The sequence below is a fragment of the Trichosurus vulpecula genome, chromosome 4 (genome assembly GCF_011100635.1).
Source record: "Trichosurus vulpecula isolate mTriVul1 chromosome 4, mTriVul1.pri, whole genome shotgun sequence".
Taxonomy (NCBI): Eukaryota; Metazoa; Chordata; class Mammalia; order Diprotodontia; family Phalangeridae; genus Trichosurus; species Trichosurus vulpecula.
The window spans coordinates 21,430,014-21,453,523 of NC_050576.1; the positions used below are offsets into that span (position 1 = coordinate 21,430,014).

Here is a 23,510-nt window from a genome sequence, read left to right on the forward strand (position 1 = left end):
TTGCTTTTGTGTCACCAATAACCCGGTAAACTACCGGGCACGTGGCTCGCGCTTAATGAGTGCTTGTGGCTTGAGCGATTGACTTCTGCTGCGGATGCTCAAGTACACAGAACGCTTACTGCGGCTCGCGTGCTTCTCTTGGGGCTGGTGATACAAAGGCAACAATGAAGCGAACCCTGCCCTCGAGGAGGTTACATGCAGTTCTGCTGAGCTTGGAACAGGAAGCATTAGAGCTAGTGAGGACCCGAGTGAGCCCGGATCCTAGGTTACAGAATGGTAGAACGGGGCATGTGAGGGGGGAAGGGACTTTAGAGATTTATCGAGTCCAGTGTTCTCCTTTTAACAGATGAGGGTCCCTTTGGTGGGGTCTTATAGCAAGTCCATGATCTACTGAGGCAGCTGGATGGCCTAGTGGATAGAGCTTCAGGTTTAGAGTCAGGAAGACCTGAGTTCAAATTTGACAGATACACACTAGCTATGTGACCCTGGCCAAGGCCCTTAACCCTGTCTGCCTCAGTTTCTTCACCTGTAAAAATGAGCTGGAGAAGGAAATGGCAGTATCTTTGTCAAGAAAACTCCAAATGGGGTCACAGAATCGGGCACGACTGAAACAACTGAACAGCAACAGCTGTATGCGAGAACTCAGGTCAAAGTCCTAAGAATCTGAGACTCTCGTTACATCCACTCCAGCTCCTACCCCCGGGCCCTTTGTCCTGGCCTGGAGAAGGGCCCTCAGATCTCAGTGGTCTGTGGGAATCCCCAGGTCCTACGTCAAGTCCAGTTTGAGGAAAGACGCAAAGCTGACCCAGCTGACAGGGTGTTCAGGAGACATGGGTTCTGATCTTAGGGCCGGGAGATTTACAGCTGAAAGGTGTAGGCTAACATCCTCCCCCCCAGAGAAGTTTTCCTGAAGTCACAAAATGGACGGCCCAGAACTAACAGACTAACCTTTTCATTTTACAGATGAAAAAAAACTGGTATCATTCAGATTAAGCGATTTGCCCAGGGCCACACACAGCTCTCCTTGTTAGGAAGCCTTTGTTGACATCCAGCCTCAGTGGGCCTCTTTGTCACTTCTCTCCTAACTCTTGATTCTGCTTCTGGGGCAGACAGAACTGTCTAATTCTGCTTTCAGTTGGCCAGCCTTCAAATGCTTGCAGACTGCTTTCATGTTCCCCTCGAGCCTCCTCTTCTCCAAGCTAACCATCCCTCCTTCGTTCATCCTCTTCTCTCACATGGCATGGACTCAAGGATCTTTGCACTCCTCTGGACAACTCTAGCTTCTCAATGTCCTCCTTAAACTGCCTATCAGAACTGAACGCTGTACTCCAGATGTTGTCTGTCCAGGGCCAAGTGTGGTGGAAGTCAGCAGGCATCAGATCCCAGTGGCTTTTTTGGCTGGCACATCACACTTCTGACATTTCTGGTTTTCATCATCCTTAAAGATGACTGTTGGTAATGGGTCTATTTTCTTGATGTCTTAAAAAGATTCAGATTGTTATCAGCAGGCCTTGCTTAATGCCCTCATATAAGGCACGCTGGAACAGCAGGGGGAGCGCTTCAGTCTGGGCTTCCATCATTTACTCACTTTTATGAGTCAGCCTCAGTTTCCTGTCTGTGAAATGGGGATAGGTGGACTTGTAATAGCCATCTCTCATGGTTGTCTTTGTGAGTGAAGCCTTGTCTGTGTAAATACAGTTCCCTTTGGGAGGCCCAGCCTGCATGGAGGGCTGGCTTCTGGCTGTGGAAGCTGGTCCGAAGTCCACAGACCAGATCATTTGCTACATCACAAGCAATGAGAGGAAGCCATCAGGCATTGTGCAGCCCAGGAGAGTACCCAAGCAGGCTCACTTTTGTAAGCATCTTTGTGCCCATTTTCTTATCTGTTACAGAAGCCAAGAAAATACAGCATCTGGTTTACAGCAAGATCACTACCTTGATTCCACCTGGAGAACTGATAATGGCCTCATTGTAAGTGCTTTATGAGAAGATTGTGACATTTTGCTTTTTACAGTATGCGTATGAGAGATGCTTCTTATCTTGGAATGCCACATTTTCCTGCTTCTGTCCTTGTTCTCTGCCATTGTAGGTAACACCCTGGGAGATTTTCCTTGGTTTAAACAATGTGAGAAAACTTCTTTCTTTTGATCTTGAAGAAGGTCATAGTGGGATGTTTCACTTAGACATCACACATGTTTATCTGATATATCATAGAAGATATTCTCAAAAATCAATTAGCATAAAAACATTACCTTTCTCTTTTAATAGCCTTGGACTCTGGATAATACCATCAGTGCTGAGAACAGGGCTGCCATCGAGAAAATGTTACTGGAAGAAGAGTATCCTTTAATGTTTGTGAGGAACAAGACCCATTGAGTTAGATATTAAAAGCTACAAATATAAAATTTGGACCATCAGTCAGTGAAGATCATTCTGGAGGGTTTTTCACCTGAGAGAAAGTCATGAAGGTCTTTGGTTCTCTGAATGTCATTAGGGTGTTCCATAGTATCCACTTTTAACAAAAAGCAAGCTTTCCCCCCAAAAGACCATCGTTATTTTAAAGTCCGCGGTAGCTTTCAGAAACTGTAGCACCTCTTCAGTATTCTAAGCATTCTGTGCCTAATGTTGTTCGTTAATGCTGTGCAAACATTAGATTAAAAAAGCACGGTTACAGTAATGACAAGTAGGTCTATAGCAACGATGTTCTCCGTAAAGGATTGTCCACAAGGCTGTTGCAGTGGAATTTCCTGACTCTACAGTTGTAACATAGTCTTGATGTTAGAGTGGCAGCCTCATGGAATGTGCTTGTGGACTGGACCATCTCTAGCTTAGCCAGGTACTTCGGCATGGTTGGCATTTGTGCTGAGCCTCATGCTTCCTAGTCGCTTACATGAATACATCTTTTCCTGTTTGATTTTTGACTGCTCCTCTAGTAAGGACCCAAGTAAAACACCGAGTGAAGGAATCAGGTTTTTATTTCAGAAAAGAACAAAGAAACTTCTGACAATTAAGAAATGGTGTGGTTCGGTGGGACGAGCACGAGATTGGGAACGAGGAGACCTTGGCTTGAGTTTGATCTCTGCTGCTGACTAGCTGTGTGTGGCCTTGTTCAAATCCCATAATCACTCTGGGTCTTTGGGGCTTCATCTTTAAAATGACAGTGTTGGACTCCCCCCACTACGGTCCATTTCAACTGTAGCATTCTGATCTCTAAATATGCATAGTCATTGCTGTGATGACATCAGAGCATCTTAGCCACCCACCGCCCCATCTTCAGTCATGATTTTTGCTTCTCCCTGTCCAAGTCTGGGAATTAGCAGTCCTCATTTGCCTAGAAAAGGCTGGCACGTTTTCATTAGGTTCTCTCTCCCTGTCCCCCATGCCATCTTAGTGGCCGTCTGAAGAGTCACAGGACCCTTGAGTTTGGGGAGACAGAGTAAGGGTATGGGATCCATTTGTCTGGTTATTCTGGCCTGCAAACGCTGTGGCTGGCTAGTTTTACAAACTTGTGGAGGATCCTTAGTTGTCTGAGTGAGTTTCCCCAACATGATAAAGGTAGCCCAAACCTTTCTGCTTCCTAGAGAGCAGAGATTCTTAATCTGGTGTCCAGAGAACACAGATTCAGGTCTTTGAACTTGAATGGGGAAAAAAATTACATCTTTAATATTCACAAACTTGGTTTCCTTTGTAATTCTGTGTGTTTTATTGTATTTGTTTAAAAATGTTATTCTGAGATGGAGTCCTAGGCTTTGCCAGAATGTCAGAGGTATTGATGCTGTACAAATACAGGTTAATACCCCTTGTAGAGGAAGAAGATGCATATGACTTTGGTTGATGTGAGGGAAGTGTATTCTAGCCCTGAAGTTCGTACAGCCAACTGGACCGTCATATATACCCAGCACTTTTATCCTACATGCCTTACAAAACAAGAATGGGGGAGACAGAGAAGTGAGGAGCGTACAGCTGCTTGCCAGATCAGGCCTCACTAGGATTCTCTCTGTCTTTTCATGCCATTAAAAATTTAGATACCAATTCATTTGAGGTAGGAGTGGGCTCTGTGATACACTATATCATTAGTATATGATTTTAGAAAAAAATAGCTTAACTCATTTTCAATTATGTTAAATACGTGAAATTCATTTTATTTTAAATTTAATCTCTAGTGATGTTCAGCATCTATGTATGTGAAAGACATACCATTTTTTACTTGTTTTCAGAAAGTTTCCTTAGTACCCCACAGATATTATATGTCTAATAAATTACTTCCAGACAATTTCTGGCTTGATCATAAGGAAAATAATAAAAAGTGCATGAAAAGGTAAAAAAAAATCAGTTGGGCAATACCTTGGGGGAACATAGTGAATTTGAAAAAAAATACTTTACAGAAACCATAATATTATTCTTTTTATCTTTTACAGTCCACAAAAATCAGGAAAACTCACGTATGTACATTTTATATTTTTAAAGCCTTTTCTGACTTTATGAGTTACTTTAAGTTATCCTCAAAGTAATTTGTAAATCTGTGCGACAAAGTTCTCTTGACCATGGATTATGTAAAAATGTGAGAGACATTGAGAAAGTTGGGTTCCTTTTGGAATGTAAGAATATGAGTATTATTTTTTAGTTGACTATGAATGCAGCTAATTTCAGCCAACCACTATAGCTGTGCCTCTTGAATACAAGTCATTGTAGGTCAGTCAGAAAAACTGGACTCAAAGTGACATTTGCAACTCAAAAGTGATTTTCTCTGGTCATGGGTAAGGAAGTTTGCTAAATCTCAGTAGAGCAACTTGAGGAGGTGTTCATTTAATTCTCTGGCATGTTCCATCACAGTGAATTTCCAGAATAAATAGTCTTTGAGTAAGCAAAAGGTATTAAGTAAAGATCACAGAATTGGGGAGTTAGAAGGAAGCTCAGAAGCCAGGAGGCCAGGCCCAGACACAAACAGTTGTAATATACTTGACAAGTGCCCATCCTTCCTCTGCCTGTGACCTCCAAAGATGGGGTGCTCTCGCCCTCCTGTTCCATTTGTGGACAGTTCTCTGTGTTGGAATACCTTTTGGATCTTGAGCCTAAGTTTTCTCTCTTAAGGATTTCCACTATCGAGTTCCTTATTCTGCATTTTGGGGCCAAACAGAGGGTTCTACCTGTTTTACAGGTCAGCCCTTCAAATGCTTAAAGAGCTGTTGAGTCCCTCTGAGTCTTCTCCAAGCTAAACGTGCCCAGTACCATCTACCAGTTTATCCTAAGATACGGATTACAGGCCCTTCACCATCCTGGCTTTCCTCCTCTGGACCCTCCAACTCATCAGTGGTTCCCTGAACTGGACACAGTGCTCCAAAGGAGGGCAGAATACAGTGGACCTTTCATCTCTGTTCTAGAAGCTGTGCCCCTCTCAGTGCTGCCCAGTATCTCACTGCTGGCTTGTCTGAGCTCACAGGCCCCTAAAATTCCCAGGTCTTTTTCACAACTGCTTTCCATCCCTGAATTCTCCTTACACTTGGGAAAAGTTTTTTTTTTTTTTTTTCCCTACCTAGGTACAAGGGAGGAAAGGAAATAAGCATTTGTGTGACACCTGTGTGCCAGGGATTGTGCTAAGTGTTTGACAGTTATCTCATGTGACAAGACTTTACGTTGATCCCTGTTGAGTTTCATCTTCCTGGACTTACTGGACTTGCTCTCCCTCCCAGCTTAGTGCCATTGGGTTGAGCATGCCATCTATCCCCTTTATCCGAGTTGCTGCCAAAAAGGCTGACCCACACAGGGCCCAGCACAGATCCTTAGAATGGTCCGCTGGAGACCTGACAGGGCCGGTGTTAAACCATTTACAACTAATACAGTCTGACCATCCATTTGGTTATACAGCGCTCTGGTAGTATTATTTTCTTACCCATGTCTCTCCATCTTCTCTACAAGAATAGTACAAGGTACTTTATGGAAAGCTTTACTAAAGCCGGCTAAAATATGTGCCATTCTCCTCATCCACTAATTTAGTAATCGTTTAAAAAAAAATGCTGTTAGTCTGACCTACCTGTTGTTGCTGAAGCCCGTGCTAGCTCTTTGAAATCACCACTTCCTTTCTAGACTTTCTCCAGCCATCTCTTTAACAAGCCATTCTAGAATTGTTTCAGGAATCAGTCAGACTCATTGGCTTATATGCAGGCTCTGTTCTCTTTCCTTTTCTGAAAATCGGTAATATTGGCTGTTCTCCAGTGGCTGGTCTTTCTCATCTCCCTGGATCTTTCACTGACAGGCTTATTTTAAAACATCTGCCAGTTCTCTCAGGACTCCAGGAGCCGAGCATGCAGTTTGTCTGGGCTGAGGCCTCCTCTCTCCTTATCTCAGGGGTCACCTCCCTGTCATGTCCAGTCTAATGGTTGTTCTCCTTTCCAGAGGAAACAAATGAATTTAGGAATTGAGTGTATTCTTATTAAAGATATTTCTTCTCTCTCAAGATATTTTGATGTGCATTTGCATTCTGAAAAAAGCCCCTGCAAGGTTTCCTGACTCTCTCCATCTTAAGGAGCCGATGGGACTACGTTTGTCTCTCATTCAGGCATAGACAAGTAAAGGTAGTCTTGTAATTGCTGGGTATTTGAGCACTGGACCATCTCTTTGAGTATTTTTAAATGTTTTTAAAAACTTATTTGAGGTAGACAGGTTAGGATAACTCCCTAAGGTCCCATTGTCAACTAGCCCACCAACTATATACATTTATCTAGATAGATAATGACATACAAATATTATGAAGTTCTGAAGAAATAAAAGCAGAACATAGATATATCTAACTCCTTTATCTGATTTGGTTTTTCTTGCTATTAATTACATGAAGTAGTCAAAAAGCAGAGATTCTTAAGTGTCAGGAGAAAAGGGATTGGAGGGAGGCAGAATTCTAGAAGGGGAAGGAAGGAAATAGAACTTGATTTCTGAGAAACTTAGAACCAAGGATCCCAAGGCTTCCTGTTTCTTTTATGATCTGAGATTTAGCAAGTTTTGGCTGATCTTGCTTCCTGCCTGAAATTACTCTTTGGTCCCTTTCTAGTTTTTCCTTGGTGTTAGCCCCAGTGCCCTCAAAAGAATGTGCCTCCCAAGTGCCTCTGAATGTGTATCTTCCTTGATCCGGGCCTCAGAATTTAAGTGCATCCCATGACCATATGATTTCTTGTTGTGTCGGCTATGAGTTGTTCGTTCGTGATCTTTTTTCATACGTTACCTCTTTTTTTAGGATTCAGTCACCTGCAAAGCCAGCCAGTCACTCCGTCAAGTGGACAGTGGGAGAAAAAGAGCTCTTTGAGCAAGGCCTGGTAAAGAAGAGCCTTTTACCTATTCAGATAAAATTATTCTAGCACCTCTGGCTGTTCCTGGGCACAGATAAGTGTGATAACTAGTAGGGAAGAGTGTTCAAAATTTTTTATGATTGCAACTTTAACATTTTTTAAAGAAGTTAATGAAATAATGAACTAGATCCAAAATATGATTCATAATAGAGTAAGCCCCTAAAATCATGGTGATTTATTTTAAGCAGCCTTAACCCACAAAAGAAGTTTTTTCTTTACTCTCTGAAAAGGTTTTTCCTAGAGAAATTAGACTATATGATGCCAAGTATTAAGACAAAAAGTGAAAAATCCTCCTACTTCGTAGATGTTTTTTTACATAATGCCTGCCCATCTGGATCATTAACAATATCTTGGCAATTGCCTGAAATTTTTATTTTAATTCAGGTATTTGGAATTCTGCAATCAATCAAAATGGTTTCATTTTGGGTAGAAACCAGAAACAACCTATTTGCATAAATGCTTCATAAAGATCAATTTAAATGTTTATAGGTTATCAGTGTGGAAAAATTGCACATAACAATACAATTTTGAAATACCCTCTCTGTATCCCTTTGTAAAAAACAATATATTTACTATTAAAAGCTGCTGAATATCCAAAATAGAGTTTTTCATGCCTTTGAAAATTTGTTTATACAGTTCAGAGATTATTAAATGAAATTAATATGATTGAATCTTAAGTATGAGCTTTTTTATGTTATTTTCACTATGACACTATGATAATATTTGAATGCAGATATTAGCACATCTCTTCCTCCATCTTTTTTCTGAGCAACGCTGGGGCAAAGGCAGCCATTTGTTGGTATTTTAGTTGGGCCTAGACTGCTGGTAGATTTGTGTAGAACGAGAGGATCCAGTGTAGACAGATGTCATCAGGGGTTTGGGGAATAGGCCCCAGAGTTAACTACCACTGCCTGTGCCTAGGGAGTAGTAGTAATATTTAGTTGGTCTTAAAGATGAGAAAAGAAACCTTTTTCTCATGAATAATTCTCGTCCGACTTTTGTCCTTGGACTCTGAAAGAGCTCTGTTCTATTTGTGTAAGATGTTCATCAGTATGGATAGGTATAGAATTGATAGATTGTTTATTTTTTAAAAGCCCACACAACTGGGAAGGTCTTGCCCTGCTTAGGGGGGAGGGGCCTTGAGTTTTTTTATTTTTGTTTTTAAGGTTTGGAAAGCACTTTACCTATGTTATTTCATGTCGTCCCCGCAATAACCCTGTGTAGTAGGGGCTGATGTCATTCCTTTTTCACAAATGAGAGCGCTGCTAAAAGAAAGTGGCCTGCCCGTGGTGCACAGTGAGTTAAAGGTCTCAGACAGGATTTGGGCTCCGCTCTTTCTGACTCCATGTCCTGTCACGTAACTGCATGGGCTCCTCAGTTTTCACAGGTCAGCAGTAATCCTGCTTGCTTAACTATGGGCTCACTCATTAGCTTTCAAAGAAAGTGAAAATGGTTTTGTGATGAGTGTTCCTTTTTTTCTCAGTTGTAATTTTTTAGAAGACACACCTATCCAGGTTCTATTTCCAAGCTAACAAAAACATTTCAAAATTTCTTTTTGCTACGGCAGGCCAAGTTTGGTCGGAGGTGGACCAAAATTGCAAAACTAATAGGAAGCCGCAATGTTTTACAAGTCAGGAGTTATGCCAGACAGTACCTAAAGAAGAAGGTAAGTAGGACCTAGTTTGTGTAGTTAATGGTAAATTGTGGCACTTAGAAAAACAGAAAAAAGAAACCACCTTCCATCAAATGTAGTATATAGAAAACATAAGGGTTTCAGTTTAGGCCTGGACGTCTTCCTATAAAATGTCATGTTTTAAATCATTCAGAATCTACTGATGCAAATTGTTTGGCAATCAGTGATGCACGTCCTCAAAGTGTACCAGGCTGGACAAGTAAATAAAGTCTAGGAAATGTCTGTGCCAGTCCCCAAGTCACAACGTTAGCCCTTCAGTCAGTACCAAGCCTTAGCTCCAGCACTGACAGTCGTAAGCCAACCTTTCCTCTGAAGTTCTAGGAGAATGTGAGTTGTGTGTTTGTGTGCTCAACACCTGCCTGGCACACCTCAGGCATTAATAAATGACTTGAATTACTTGTTGAATTGAGTGATTTCCTTAACTTTAAAATGTGGTTTTAGCATACAGTCTTGAATTAGCAAAGAAGAAACAAAACCCAGTATTAATTACCAAAAAATGCTTCCAAATCCAGCACTCTTTTAACTCTGTGTTACTGTACATTGAGCCCACCCAAATTTGAAAATTTTCCCTTGTCACCCACCCAAGTTATCATCATTTGGAGGCTGTGTCAGAAAATAAATACTGTGAATCATGGAGAGTGTGGTGTGTGCATTTATTAAAAGCGCCCTGCATGGTGTCCGTCTATGGTGCCCTTAGTGATTGCCCGCCCTGCCCACTCTTCGGCATCCCTCTGATGAGGCTGATAGGATCTAACAGGGATGTCAGGGAGGGCACTGAGTCCACCCTGTGCCTGACCAGGGTTTGCTTACACAACATCCCCCTAGGGGAAGCATTGATTGGATTGGAATTGGTCCTCTGGCTTTAGCCATCTTTTCTGTTCATTAGGGTCCTTTGCCTTACATTGGGCCTAGGTTGTCTGCAGCTTCCACCCATCATCACTCCTGAGTCATAGGATTGTAGATGTGGAGCTTGGAGGCCTCCAAAGCCCCATCCTTCATTTTACAGATGATAGAGACTGGCATGAAAGGGAGGTGACCAACCCAGGGTCAAACAGGTGGGGTACAGGTCCTTAGGCTTCAGGGCCAATGACAAGGCATCTAATTCATTACTCCTCTGCACTCTAGACCTTTAAATGCTTAGAGATCCATCTTATTTTCCCTCTGCCTCCCCCCATCCCGTTGCCCTCCCCTGGACACTTCCAGTTTTCTGGTGTCTTAAAAACAGCCCCTAGAGCTGGAGGCCAGATCCTGCACAGGAGCCTGTCCAACACTCATCTTACTGAGGAAAACGGGGCCATGCTCTTGTTCTTGGTGATTACAGCAGGGTCTTAATTACTTGGTGAATAGGAATGACCAGAGCCCAAGTGAGTGAGGCACGTGAGTAAGTTTGAAACTTGAGGTCAGTGTTTGCAGGTGTGCATGTGTATGTGTGTGCGCACACACATGTGAATAAAAATAAACAAGGAGACTCAGGTTAATAGTGTTCTTTTCCTTTTGTGCCTCATATTTAAGTTGTAAAATCTTTCTTTTGTTTTTTTTTTCCTATTCTTAAATTGCTAAGACAAAATTAGATGGTCTGGGAAAAGGCGTGCCCAAGCTGGAGAGCAGCAGTCACCTTCAGGCCCCAGATGCACTTGCCGGGGAGAAGTCTGGGGCTCCATTAGGCTTGCAGGGGCATGCTGACCCTAAGCTGAATGCTGTAAAAATTGAGGCGCTCTCTGATGATGAAGAAGTGGACATCACTGATGAATCAGATGAGTTTTTCCCCACCCCCCTAAGGAATCCCAGCAATGTTCTTTTATTAGATGTTTCCAATAATGCAGACCATAAAATGGACCCCCAGGGGTTCATTCCTCCTGAGACACAAGACCAGGCCATTTCTTCAGCGCCCAGGGAGGACCTTCACAGTGCCTCACAAGAGCAGAGGGAAGCGCACTCTGCCTTGGGAGTTTCTTCCTGGCCACAGAAGCCCAGCTGCAACGGTGGGAGATGTGACCAGGTGTATGACAATCAGACGTCTAGTCCTGGTGGTGGTGCAGAAAGAAGTGCCTCGTTGGGGGATGGGGAGCAGGGAGCTGGCCCAGAGCTTGGCCCAGGGCCGAAGGACAGCCTCGATCGTGAGATGCTTTTTCACCCCTCCTGCCAAGTGGACGAGGAGAGCCCAGAGGACAGGGAGCTGTTGAAAGCGCCCGAGCAGGAGGTGGAAATCAACAGAGACACCATTCAGGAGGAGGAGAAGCAGGCCATCCCAGAGTTTTTTGAGGGCCGCCAGGCCAAGACTCCAGAACGCTATTTGAAGATTAGGAATTACATTTTGGATCAGTGGTAAGAAACAAAACCATATCTGAATGGAATTTTGAGACTGCAGTTCCTTTTGTGTGTCCTTGGGAGCACTTCAGTTAGGCTCATGACTAGACAGGACTCAGTATTCGGAATTCCCACTTTATGGCTGTTTTTCCTGAAGCTCCATCCATTGCGCCTGCTCCCTCCCAGGATTGGCATCTGTTTATTAGAGGGGGTGGATTGTGGGGTGGGGAATAAAAGTAGGTAGAACATTTCTGTTTCATAGCACAGCATGTACCTTCCACTTTTTCTCCTCTTTGCAAAGATCCAAGGAAGAGATACTCAGGCTCAGGGAAGACTTTATGAAGAACGGGGCCTTGGGTTGGGCTTTGAAGGGAGGAGAGAATTTTTAGAGAGCAAAAACCAGGGCCAGGAGAAGATTGGGAGGTGGAGAGAGTATCTCAAGCAAAGGTGTGGAGGTAGAAAAATGTGGGACTTGTTGGAAGGACTCAGTCTGTCTGGGATGTTAAAAGGTGTGTTCAGGGCGGGAGGGCCGAAGGGGGCCACACTGAGAAGGAGTTTCCACTTTTCTCCTAGTTGGCGATAGGGAGCCAGGGCAGGTAGTGAGCCAGCTGACTAGGTGGCATGGCTAGGTGGAAGGCTTCCAGGGTCACCACATCCCCATTGGACAGATAGGGAAACTGAGGCTTACACAGCCCCTAGCAGTCTGAGGCCAAATTACAGACTTGGTCTCCCTGACTCCTACTAGCCACCAGCTGCCAACGAGGAAAATGGCAAAGAGAGGAAGAGGCTGAGCCAATCGTGGTAGGCCAGGCTGGTCACAGTCAATACCGCCTCAGCACCTCCTCTGCACCAGGCCCTGTGCCCCTTCTAAGGGGAGAGACCCCCGGAGCTTAGATGGGTCTAAGTGACCTAAGGGCAGCAGGAAGCAGGGCCTCGTGGAGGAAGTACTGTCTGAGCCAGGGGGAGGGCTGGCCCAGACCTAAAGGGCGGGTTCTGAAGAAGGGGCCAGGGCAGAAGAGGCAGTAGGGAGCCCCAGGGGAATGTGACTAGGTCCTGGTGGAGCTTAGGGAGAATTCTTTTGGCCTCAGTGTAGGGGGTGGGCTGCAGTAAGAGGAGGCCCAGTAGGAGGCCATGAAAATGATAGATGAGGGCTTGGTTCCTGGCAGGGGCTAAGATGGGAGGGGTAAAAATGGTGAGGAAAGGGCAAGTAAGAAGTGAAGGAGGAGGCCTTCGAGGCCTCGGGGAGTTCTGCATTAGGCGTCAGCCCTCTGCTGGCACAGTGGGCATGTGGGACGTGGGGCAGTGCTCGAGTCCAGGGCAGGGGGTGATGGTTGGGGAGGAGGGAAGGGGAGTGAGCCCTGGATGTGGAGTCACAAAGGCTCAGGAGGGTCCTGGGCCATGGCCATTGCGTGTCACGCAGGACTCTTGTAACTTCTGTGAGCCTCCTGTTCTGCTGGTTGTAAGCTGGGGCTAGTAGTCCTGTCAGTATTGAGGCTCCCGTTGGCCTGTGGATTTAGAGCATTCTGTGCGTGGTGGGGAGACTAGGCTCTCTTGTGCTGTGTAATACCTAATATTGACATAACATCTTAAAAATTCACCAAATATTTTACTCTTCCTCCTCCCTCACACATATTCACATAAACCTATGAAGTAGGCAGAGTCCCCGTTTTACAGATGAGGAAATGGAGTCCCAGAGGGTGAAGGAGGTCTGCCCAAGATTGCAAAGCGACCCAGGCTTCCTCTTTGCCCGGCCCCAGAGCTCTCGGGCTCTGCGTGCAGGGGCCCCTCGCCAGAGGGTCATTCGTAACAGACAGATGGGCCAGGCTTATGTCAGGCTGCTCAGAAGTCCTGGCATTGACCTTCCTTCTCAGAAGCGGCTTTTCCACGTTCATGCCTGTCTTTGAGACCTCGCCAAGGGAAGCATGTCAGGGATAAAGAAAAGACCGCAGCTGTCCTCCTCCCTTTCTTCTCTCTCGTTTTGGGCTTCATGCAGTCCTATGTTGCCCATCCATCTTCTGGTTAGAGACGGAGGCCTGGAAGACGGTCTGTGGTGGCACGAGAGTCCTGGCCAGTGCTGGTCCATGCGGATTCCCTCCCTGCTGGGCTTGAGGGTCCCACACTGATCTCAGCAGAACAGGAGCCAGGCATTGCTCCACTGTCGCCGAGGGGAGAGGCAATGACACTGAAAATGGGAGGTGTTTTGGAAGAGAGGTGGAAGGCTTCAGCCGCCAAAACATTCACTTTGAAAGGCCGCGTGGAGTCCATTTGGCGCCATGAGTTCTGGCTTTGGAGTCAGGGAGATCTTCCTCCGAATGCAGGCGGCTCGCACGGCTGTTCTCAGCCACAGTTGCCTCATCTAGAAGATGGGTTCTTAGGGCCCAGAGCACCCAAAATGGTATCATATGAAAGGTGCCATATAAATGTCGGTTATTATTGTCGGGATTGTTGGTGACAATCGTTGACTACCTCATGTATAGGATATTGTGTGAGGGACTCCACGTTCTTGTAATAGAGGTAATGATCTCAACAAGTACAGTTTTGAAAGAAAATCCTAGGCTTTAGAAATTGTTTAAGCGAAGGACCAGGGGACAAAGGAGTATTGTAGGCATAGAACTGAAGGGAACCCCAGAAACCAGCCATCAAGCCCCAGTCCTTCACTTTACAGAGAAGGAAATGATTGGTCCAGATCACATTGTCACCAAGCAGCCTAGGCAAGCCTCAAACCCAAGGCCTAGGACTCCAGAATCATTCTTCTTTCTCCATTTTAAACTTTAAAATTCACTGCATCAGAATAGGAACAGATATTCCCCAATAATGAACTATGAATATATTTTAATATGAAACACATTTAAAATTCAGTTATCCAAGCTTATTTCCAAAAAGCACCAGATCTTCATTTGCATATGTTTATAATTTCCACCCTCTTTGCAACTAAAATCCGGTGAATCTAATGTTGGAGAAATACTCAGTTGCTGTGAGAAAATTGGAACACTAATGCGTTGTTGGCGGAGTTGTGAATTGATCCAACCATTCTGGAGAGCAATTTGGAACTATGCCCCTTAAAGGGCTATAAATTTGCATACCCTTTGACCCAGCACTACCACTTCTAGGGCTGTATCCCAAAGAGATCATAAAAATGGGAAAAGGACCCACATGTACAAAAATACTTATAGCAGCTCTTTTTGTGGTGGCAAAGAATTGGAAATTGAGGGGATGCCCATCAGTTGGGGAATAGATGAACAAGCAGTGGTATATGAATGTGATAGAATACTATTGTGTTGTAAGAAACGATGAACGGGCAGATTTCAGAAAAACCTGGAAAGGCTTGCATGAACTGATGCTGAGTGAAGTGAGCAGAACCAAGAGAACCTTGTACACAGTAACAGTAACATTGTGTGATGACTGACTTTGACAGACTTAGCTCTTTTCAGCAGTGCAAGGATTTAAGACACTTCCAAAAAACTCATGATGGAAAATCTATCCACATCCACAGAAAGAGCTAAGGAGTCTGAATGCAAATCGAAGCACACTATTTTCTCTTTTTTTTGTTTGTTTGTTTCTTCTTGTGGTTTTCCCCTTTGGTTCTGATTCTTCTTTACCGCATGACTAATGTGGAAATATGTTTAATATAATTGTATGTATATGGCCTGTATCAGATTGCACGCCTTCTTGGGGAGGGGAGAGGGGAAGAAAATTTAGAACTCATCTTATGAAAGTGAATGTTGAAAACTAAAAATAAATATTAAAAACCTAGTTGCAAAAACGATGCTGCTACACCTTGTCAGTTACTGCATAACTTTTCAAATGAATGGATATATTTTAACTATCACAGAAATCTTTCCCTCTGGGCCCTATTAGCTTCATTTGAGAAAGTTCTATGAAAGCACTGGGAAGTTTGACTGTGCACCGAGAGAGAAAATGTTAAGAAATGACAAGTATTAAAATGTTATTGTAGAAATGAAGTCGTTATTTTTATGTTTCCAAAATATTAGGGGAAAATGCAAGCCAAAATATTTGAATAAGACCTCAGTGCGTCCAGGCCTGAAGAACTGTGGTGACGTTAACTGCATTGGACGGATTCACACGTACCTGGAGTTAATAGGAGCGATCAATTTTGGATGTGGTAAGAAAGAAAAACAATTTACATTTTTATCTTTGCAGCACATGCTAATGCCTTTGATCACTTCAAAGAAGAGACATTTTCTTGAAAAGTTAACTAAGAAGGCTTTCTTTTGATTGGCTTGTTAACATTTTCTTCCAGACTTGGCTTTGAAAATTTCTCCTAAGACAGTCTGGCCCCATGTTCAATAGTGCTGTTCTTTAAAAATCAGATAAAGGAAAATCAATTTAAAGCAGTCATGGTAGTACTCAGAGTTAACTCCCAAAATGCAGGTGATAAGCTGAGACCCCCAAATGCCAAAACCCCCTTTTAAAAACTGCTTGGATACCCCAATACTTAAGGCAGGAACTCCTAGCCAAATTTCAGAAACATATTAAACTGTTATTCTACCAGCAACATAGACTAGCTGTCCAAGGCTGGGGTGCCAGGGAAAAGGAATAGCAGCTTTGTCTGGGCACTGTACTGGGGCCAGGGAAGGGAGGGGTTAGCATAGAAAGGCAGCTTCCTTGCTGTGACCTACAATGAATTTTCTGGACGTAGCTCACTCCCTCTCAGAGAAGAAAGGCAAAGACTAAAAGTAATCTTGATACTAGTTGGTTTACCACTCTTCCTTCCAAGCAGACGTATTATTTTTTCCTTTGGATGGGGGCGAGGCAGGGCAATTGGGGTTAAGTGACTTGCCCAAGGTCACACAGCTACTAAGTGTGTCAAGTGTCTGAGGCCAGATTTGAATTCAGGTCCTCCTGCCTCCAGGGCCAGTGCTCTACTCACTGCACCACCTAGCTGCCCTTTTTTTTATTTTGAGACGTATATTTTTTAATAAACAATAGTTGGCAATGAAAAAAAGATTGCTTAGTTTGTAGAGACCAAGTTAATATCCCAGGAAACAGGGGTTGCTCAGCTTTCATTTATGAACAATACCCTAACTTTTTTTTCCAAGAAGGTTCTTCCCCAGCCCCCCAGCTGTGGGTGTCTTTTAAAACTGCATTTATATCTTATTATTGAGTTAGCATTACAGTATATAATTGGAGGGTAGGAAGTCGTTAGACCAAACTTCCCCAGAACAGAAGCCTCTAAAAACAGAAAGGGGTGTCCCTTTGTATTATGAGGGTGTGTGTGTCCAACAATTTCAAGGGGTGTTTTCAGGCAGGGGTACCTGCAGATGTCACTCACCTGCTTCTCATTGACAAACCCACCTCCGACAGTTAAGCTGGAACCTCATCCCTGGTCATCAAACACTCCAGAAGGTGGTCACCATGTTCTTCCTCTTCCAGACAGGAAATCCCCCCAGAAGTAGACTGGAGACACATTTTTGGCTGGTTTTGAAACAGTAGGACTGTTTCCTTAGCGCTCAGTTAGATTGCAAGTGCCCTGAGTATGGAGGACATTTTGTTGAGTACAAAATGTATTATTCGTGTTGCTGCATGAGAACTACCAAGCCGCCCATGTGCCCCCTATCTTCATAGGCCCCACAGCTCAGGCGAAAGGGTTCCTTGCTGCTGACCGCCATCCCTAGTGCTGGTGGCTCCTAGAGCCAGGGAGGGAGGGCTGGGATAGTGCTCTTGAGGGCCCTTCTGCAATGGCTTGGGAAAAGGTCTGAACCTTGGACACTTTTGAGCCAGCACTGTGGGCAGGGATTTCCCACTTCTAGCACCTTGTTCTTCTTCATATCTGCCGAATGTCAGTCAATTTCCTCTGAAATTGTTTCATAAAACAGTAAAAGTCTTCACTTTCTCTGGCTTCCCGTAGAGCAGGCCGTGTATAACCGACCACAGCCCGCTGACAAGACGCGAGTCAGAGACGGAAGAGATGCAGAGGAAGCCTACCAGCTAGCGCAGCGGCTGCAGTCAATGGTGAGCCGCCCTCGAGGGGCCTCCTGGCTCGGACCCATCTCCTTCTGCCCTTCTCTCTCCTTTCCTCTTCTCTCCCCCATCTCTGTCTTTCTCCATCATTGAGGGTTTGTGTCACGTGTTCATGCAGTGGGTTAGCAGTTGGAATGTCTTTTTTTTTTTTTACCAGCATCTCACTTAGCCTTTCATTTGTCTAGCTTCCACTTAGTGCTGCATTCTGTGTAAATTTGTTAAAGCCAAGAAACAAAAAAGCCCAGGCGCCTCCAGATTCACATGTAAACCTGCTCCCAAAACAACATGTTCTGCCAGAGTGGTGTTACACCAATCATTTTTCATTTCTACATTGATGCTAGGATTCTGTTAGAATGGGGTAACTGCTCTGACTGGAGGGGGCGTCATTTAAACCCCATTGCTGTCAGCTATTGGATTTGAATAGATTGATAACTTTAATCTGATCTTTTTATTACAGAGAGCTCGAAGGCGAAGAGTACGAGACCCATGGGGGAACTGGTGTGATGCTCGGGACTTGGAAGGCCAGACGTTTGAGGTACTGTCCCTATCTGAGTCCTTGGAGCCCCTTGTTTTAAAAACCTGACCTCTTCCCCCTCCCTCCCAAGTCACTTGTCCTCTATATTAGGAGAGAGAGAGTAATGGTGAGTGAAGGAAAACTAAAAATGGTGTAAAAGAAAGGATGGCAGTTAGGAAACATGAAGCTTCAGTCACAACATTTGGGAAGGCCTTTAGAGACCTCGTACCCCAAACCATGGAGGTTCCCTGTCTGAGAGGAGGCTATATCTTCATTAGCTATGTCCCTGAGCCTCTGAATACAGTGTAGGCACTGCCCTTGTCACCACCTCATTCACCTGTGAGTCGAGGTTGCTTCTCCTGCCATTCCCTCACTACTTCCCCCCCAGATGAAGGCCCTGGGGAGGGGTGATGACTGGAATGTCCTGCCTGTAGGAAGCCCCGCTTTTCTGCACTTTCTGTGGTGTTGGGACTCTCTTCTGTCGCTGGTCACAAGGAGTTAGGGCAAGGCCCTGGCTTTGATCCTGGTTCTGAGGAGCTCCCCATCCCCCAAATGATGAGGCGTAAGCTCAGACAAGAAGGGCCCCCCACACCCCAACCACAGCCTGAGCTCACAGAGCCGGTCACAGCCTGTCAGGAGGTCCCAGCATGGCTGGGCCACGTTGACAGCTTGTCTCTTGTCTCAAAAAGATTCCCTTCAGCTCAGCCACGGACTGTGTGGTTCCCTGCTCAGTGAGTTGAGGGCTCCCATTGGCTGAAAGGAAACTCCTCTGTCCAGCTGTGGACACCCTTCAGAGACTGGCCCCAACTTTGCTCTTTCCCTCCAACTCCCACCTCTGTGCTTTTGTCCCAGGCCTGGAATGCCCTCTCTCCTCCCCTCTATTTAGGGCTCCCCTCCCTTCCTGCAGCCTTTCCTGAGCCTCACACATGCGTGTGAAAGAGAGAGAGAGAGAGAGTGTGAGTGAGTGTCTCCCCAGCAAAGGTGTCAGTCTCTTCTAAGCAGCTGTTCCATTCTTTGTATTTGGATCCTTAGCAATGAGTATACCATAAGTGCTTAATAAGTGCTCAGGGCTTGGTTGTCATTTCAGTCTGTTGCCCTTTGCCCATGGCCACAGATTGTTACTGAAGCCTAAGCCTTTGGTTCTTTTTCTCAGGGTGGTTACTTCTGGCACTCACTGGTTTTAGGAATCACAGTAGTCTTTTCAAGATGGGGGAGCAGGGTTATGGCAGCCATCTGTCTCCAGGGTCCATGTAGGTCTGCATTCACATCCGTGGCCTCACTAGTACCAAGGTGTGACCCCCACCAGAAGGAGACATCTGAGTAAACTATTTATGTATGGAGGCTTTTCTTGTGTTAGCCTCAATAGAAGCCGAAAGGGCCTTTTGGTTTGTTTTTTTGATGGTGGCTTTACTCAATAAGTGACAGAGACATGACCAAAGTCATCCAGATTCCTTCCCCTGGTGTCCCTCGTCCCCTGTTCTCCTACTTGGCCAGGCTTCTTGTCTGGACATTGGGCTTGGGTGGGAGAGGGCCAGTTTTCGACCATTCAGGCTGAAGTTTGTTCTTGTGTCCAGCAGCAGACTCAGGAACTGTCATAGGTGAGGGAGCCGCATCTTCAGACAAGTTCAGCTTTAACACAGTGGGTTTGAATAGTGTTTGCCTTGTCCTTGCCTGTTTGACCGAGTGGTTTTTTGTTTCAGCATCTCTCGGCTGAAGAGTTAGCCAGAAGGAGGGAAGATGAAAAAAACAAACCCACCAAAGCGCCCAAAGCTCCCAGGCTCCCCAAAAGGTACCCCTTGGCTTTTTGAAAAGAGTTTTTTGGCGTAAATGGTTGAAAGAATGATAGGAAACAGAAGCAGCTGGGTCATGTAAGCTCCTTTAATGTTTAGTGTTTGGTCAGGTCTTTGGTGGGGGTGGGTCATCTCTTGGGCCGGCAGTGTGGGCCCTCAGCTGGTACGGATGCCGAGGCCATGGTCCCTCCTGCTGCGTTCCATCTTCACCACTTCCACTCCAATATCTTTGTACTTTCGCCTTGAGGGGTCCGTCTTGGCAGAACTCATGGTGCCTGCCAGCAATGATCCTGGGAGAGCGGGGAGTCTGAGGTCTCATCGGTGCGGGTAACCCCCTCCCCAACTCTACCCACAGCCCATCCCTGTTCTCCCATCCGGGGCTATTTTGTGTCTGGGCCTTTGCATACAGGGCCTGGCAGTGGGCGTCTTCACAAATTGCTCAGGGCTCCTGCCCCTGACCATTGTTTTCCATGGTCACAGAGCTCTCTGGGCTGGAATGGTCCCTCCAGAGTACCCATTTGTGCCTTGAGATCCACACCATAGAGTAATCTGCAGCCCAAGTTTACTTTTCTTATGTGATGTTTCTATTAATGTTGGTGCTTTAAAAGTATTTAATGGAGTATCTCTTTTCCTATTAGTTGTGGTAAAAGGGAAAATGTTTCCTTTTGCAGCTCCTTTGACCCCTTCCAGCTGATTCCTTGCAGTCTCTTCAGTGAAGCAAAGCAGGTACTCCTTGGCCTTTGGTTTGTGACTGGGGGGACGCTAAGCAGTCACACTCTGTTGGTTCCTCTCATGGATAGCTACCATATGCTTAGTCCTTCACTAGGCTTTGTAGAACAGAGAGACACTTGACATCATGTGTCTGAGCAAACAGGCCATAGGCCAAGGGTCCTTCACCTCTCGTGTGGCCTGGACCCCTTGGCCAGGAGGCCTCTGATGAAACCTGGGGTGGTCTCTGAAGCCCACGGGCCCTTTCTGCACATCACGGCTTTAAATGCAGTCAGTAAAATACATAGGATTACAAAGAAGCAGAAGGTTAGTGAAAATGAAGTTGTAATTATTTTCCATCCAATTTTTGGGATCCCTTGGAGCTCCATGAACTGCAAGCCAAGAGCCCTGCCTGCCACAGGTATTTGGAAGGATAAGGAACAATCCTTGGATGAACCAAAGGATAGCCCAGGATCTTATCCCTGGGGCCACTCCCTGGCCATCGCCCCTGGGCCAGTTCTGGTCCACAGCCTTCCACACTCCTCCCCAGTGCATTTTCCAGGCTCCCAGCCACCTCACTCCCTTTCCTGTGCCGTTACCCTTGCTGGCCCACCCCTCAGGCATGCGTCACCCCGACACCCTTCATTGGCCCCTACCTTGCGGTTCTTTGAGGGGCTGGGCTTGCAGGGGGCAAGCAGACCATCATCAGTACAGTCAGTGTGAGTGAGCAAGCTTAGAGGGGCCAAGGTAGGGCCAACCCTCAGCACAGTCATTGTGGGCGAGCTAGGCCAGAGAGCCAAAGCAAGGTGCTACCTGTTGGGTGGGGGCCACTGGTGGCGCTGCCCCATCTTTATTCTGTTTTTCCCTTATATTTCAGGAGCCATTTCAGGTGCAAGTAGCTTCAGAAGCACTTTTAATAATGGATTTGGTAAGGATGCCAAGCTGCCTAGGTCATCTGATCTGTGCTCTTGTATATTTTTGTTGCAGGCATAAGGGACAGTTGGAAGACGTGTATTTTGGAACTTAACTATCCTTTACAAAGAATCTAAAAATAAGATTTTTCTTTTGGAGAAAAGCCAAACAGTTGCATGTTCCCATATTTTAGAGAGAATAAATTAATGTGAGTTTTTGCAGACTGTTTATCATCATTGTTATCGTATTAAGTTTCATTTATATCCAAATATCCCTTGGCTGCTGCCTTGAGAATAAAGGCAACAAAACCTGTAATTTGGGAGTTTCTCGTTTCTGAAGCATGGCAGGGATTGCTTTACTTGCCTCACTCCTCCAGAGGCTGATTCAGGGCGTTTCTCCTGAGTGTTCTTCCACGGAAGAGCTTGCAGTATTCTGACTTGACCTGTCCCTCTAACATCCCGGGCTGGGTGTGGGGCCAGTGGTGGCGGACAGCTGCGTGTTAGAAGGCCCAGATTCCCCAGGCAGCCCCCAGGCCTTCCCTCCCGGCTGTGCTGCCTCTCAGCAAGTGCCCTCCCAGATTGCTGATCTTGATTGCTCATCCAACCTGTGGGTGTGCTTTGTCTAAATGTGGTCTCTGTTACTTGTAGCATGCTCACATTTCCATGGCAGAAGTGATTGGGCTCTTAGGAGGAAGATACTTGGAAGCTGAGAAGGTGATTGAGGTAAGTTAGCTTTTCATCCTTGATCTCTCCCTGATGTTCCCATTTCCCACCCTTCCTTCTATGAAGTTCAGGGAATACTGAGGCGGAGGACAACCTAGTGTCCCCGTTCTTATGGACAGACTTCCTTTGGAGGAGGCTGCTGTGGGCCCTTCCCCTAGGTGGAGGTTTCAGGCCTTGTCTCCCTAGTTCAGAGAAGTGGAGAGTGAATAAATGTGTCTCATGTCTGGAACTATGAGAACCCTGGTGGGATATGGGGGAGCCCCCAACGGATGCGGCAGATGAGTGTGCCCATCTCTGGTTGGAATGTGGAATGTCTGTGCCTGAGAAGACACTTCCGGTGCCTCAGCCCTCATGGCCTGCCTTTTTTCTTGGAAGACACGGACCAAGTTAGCACTCCATGGATGGGTGGTCTGATTTATACCTAATCAGAGAAAGAGGCGTGTGAAGCCAGGGTCGCTTTATGTCATGTGTAGGGGAGAGAAGGCATGAATGTAAATGTGCTTAATTCCATTGTAATCTTAGAGGATTGTCATCAATAGGTCTGTGCAGCTGAGCCCTGTAACAGTCTGAGTACAGGACTACAATGTGAGATGGACCCTGTATCCCAAACCCAAGCGTCAGAGACCCTGGCCGCCCGAGGGTACAGTGTCATTGGCTGGTACCACTCTCATCCTGCCTTTGATCCGAACCCTTCACTTCGCGATATTGACACCCAGGCCAAATACCAGGTGTGTGTGTGAGAGAGAATCAGGAAACACTTATTAAATACCTACAATGTGCCCGGCACTGTGCTGAGCTCTGGAGGGAGACGGAAAAAAAGGCAAAAGACCAGCCCCGCTGTCAAGGAGCCCATGATCTATCTAATGAGAGGGAGGACACGTAAAAAGAAGTTGAAATGTGGGGTGGGGGGTGCCTGGTGCTGGGCAGGGGAGCAGTGGGACAGGAGGTGATGCACGTTAGTCCTGGGCACTTTCCTTTCAATGGAGCATCTGGGACAGGCTCCCTAAGGTCATTGGGAAGAGTATATGATTTCACTGGTGCGGTCACTTATAGTGAGGAAACACCCTCTGCTGATGCCTGGTGAATGGCTGCAGCACCCCGAGGGTGGTGCGACCACCCCTGGTCACACAGCAGTATGTAGCACTGACACAGCGCATATCCAAGTCACTCTGGCCCCAGAGGCCAACTCTCTGCCCATTATGCCTTGCTCCCTCTCCTATGTACAGAATTGTTTATGTATTTTAAATTTCAGCTCCACAGCTGAGCTTTGGTCCAGCCCGGCAAACCCTTCCACCTGCCCTGCTGGTGGTGCCCACAACAGCTTGCCACTTCCAGGTGACCAGCCCGCCACTGTCCCCTTACTCTGAGCAGTTATAAGGCCAGCCTTCATTTGCCTTCAGCTACCAAGGCTGAAGGGGGACAGCACAAGAGTACACCTCACCCTGAACCAAGCAGACCTCATCCCCCCTGCCCCCTTTACTTGTTATTACCCAGGCCCCCAGAGGCCGAGATGTCTTCTTCTTTATAGCAAAGCTCAGAACAAGG

General features: G+C 45.9%; 1 protein-coding gene across 2 annotated transcripts in view; it reads left to right on the forward strand.

The window, feature by feature from the left end:
* MYSM1 (Myb like, SWIRM and MPN domains 1) overlaps nt 1-23,510 on the forward strand; it is a 35,974-nt gene that overhangs the window by 1,279 nt on the left and 11,185 nt on the right. For both annotated transcript variants that reach the window (XR_005010166.1, XM_036754421.1), the window contains exons 2-16: nt 1,893-1,971; nt 2,269-2,339; nt 4,241-4,318; nt 4,419-4,442; nt 7,226-7,304; nt 8,905-9,003; nt 10,592-11,355; nt 15,330-15,460; nt 17,207-17,310; nt 17,777-17,854; nt 19,534-19,622; nt 20,295-20,349; nt 21,209-21,259; nt 21,891-21,965; nt 22,505-22,693. Coding sequence is in view for 1 of the 2 variants with exons in the window: in XM_036754421.1 (XP_036610316.1) it covers nt 1,893-1,971; nt 2,269-2,339; nt 4,241-4,318; nt 4,419-4,442; nt 7,226-7,304; nt 8,905-9,003; nt 10,592-11,355; nt 15,330-15,460; nt 17,207-17,310; nt 17,777-17,854; nt 19,534-19,622; nt 20,295-20,349; nt 21,209-21,259; nt 21,891-21,965; nt 22,505-22,693 (1,966 nt within the window). In the remaining variant the exon portion in view is untranslated. The remainder of the gene's footprint in view (nt 1-1,892; nt 1,972-2,268; nt 2,340-4,240; nt 4,319-4,418; nt 4,443-7,225; nt 7,305-8,904; nt 9,004-10,591; nt 11,356-15,329; nt 15,461-17,206; nt 17,311-17,776; nt 17,855-19,533; nt 19,623-20,294; nt 20,350-21,208; nt 21,260-21,890; nt 21,966-22,504; nt 22,694-23,510) is intronic.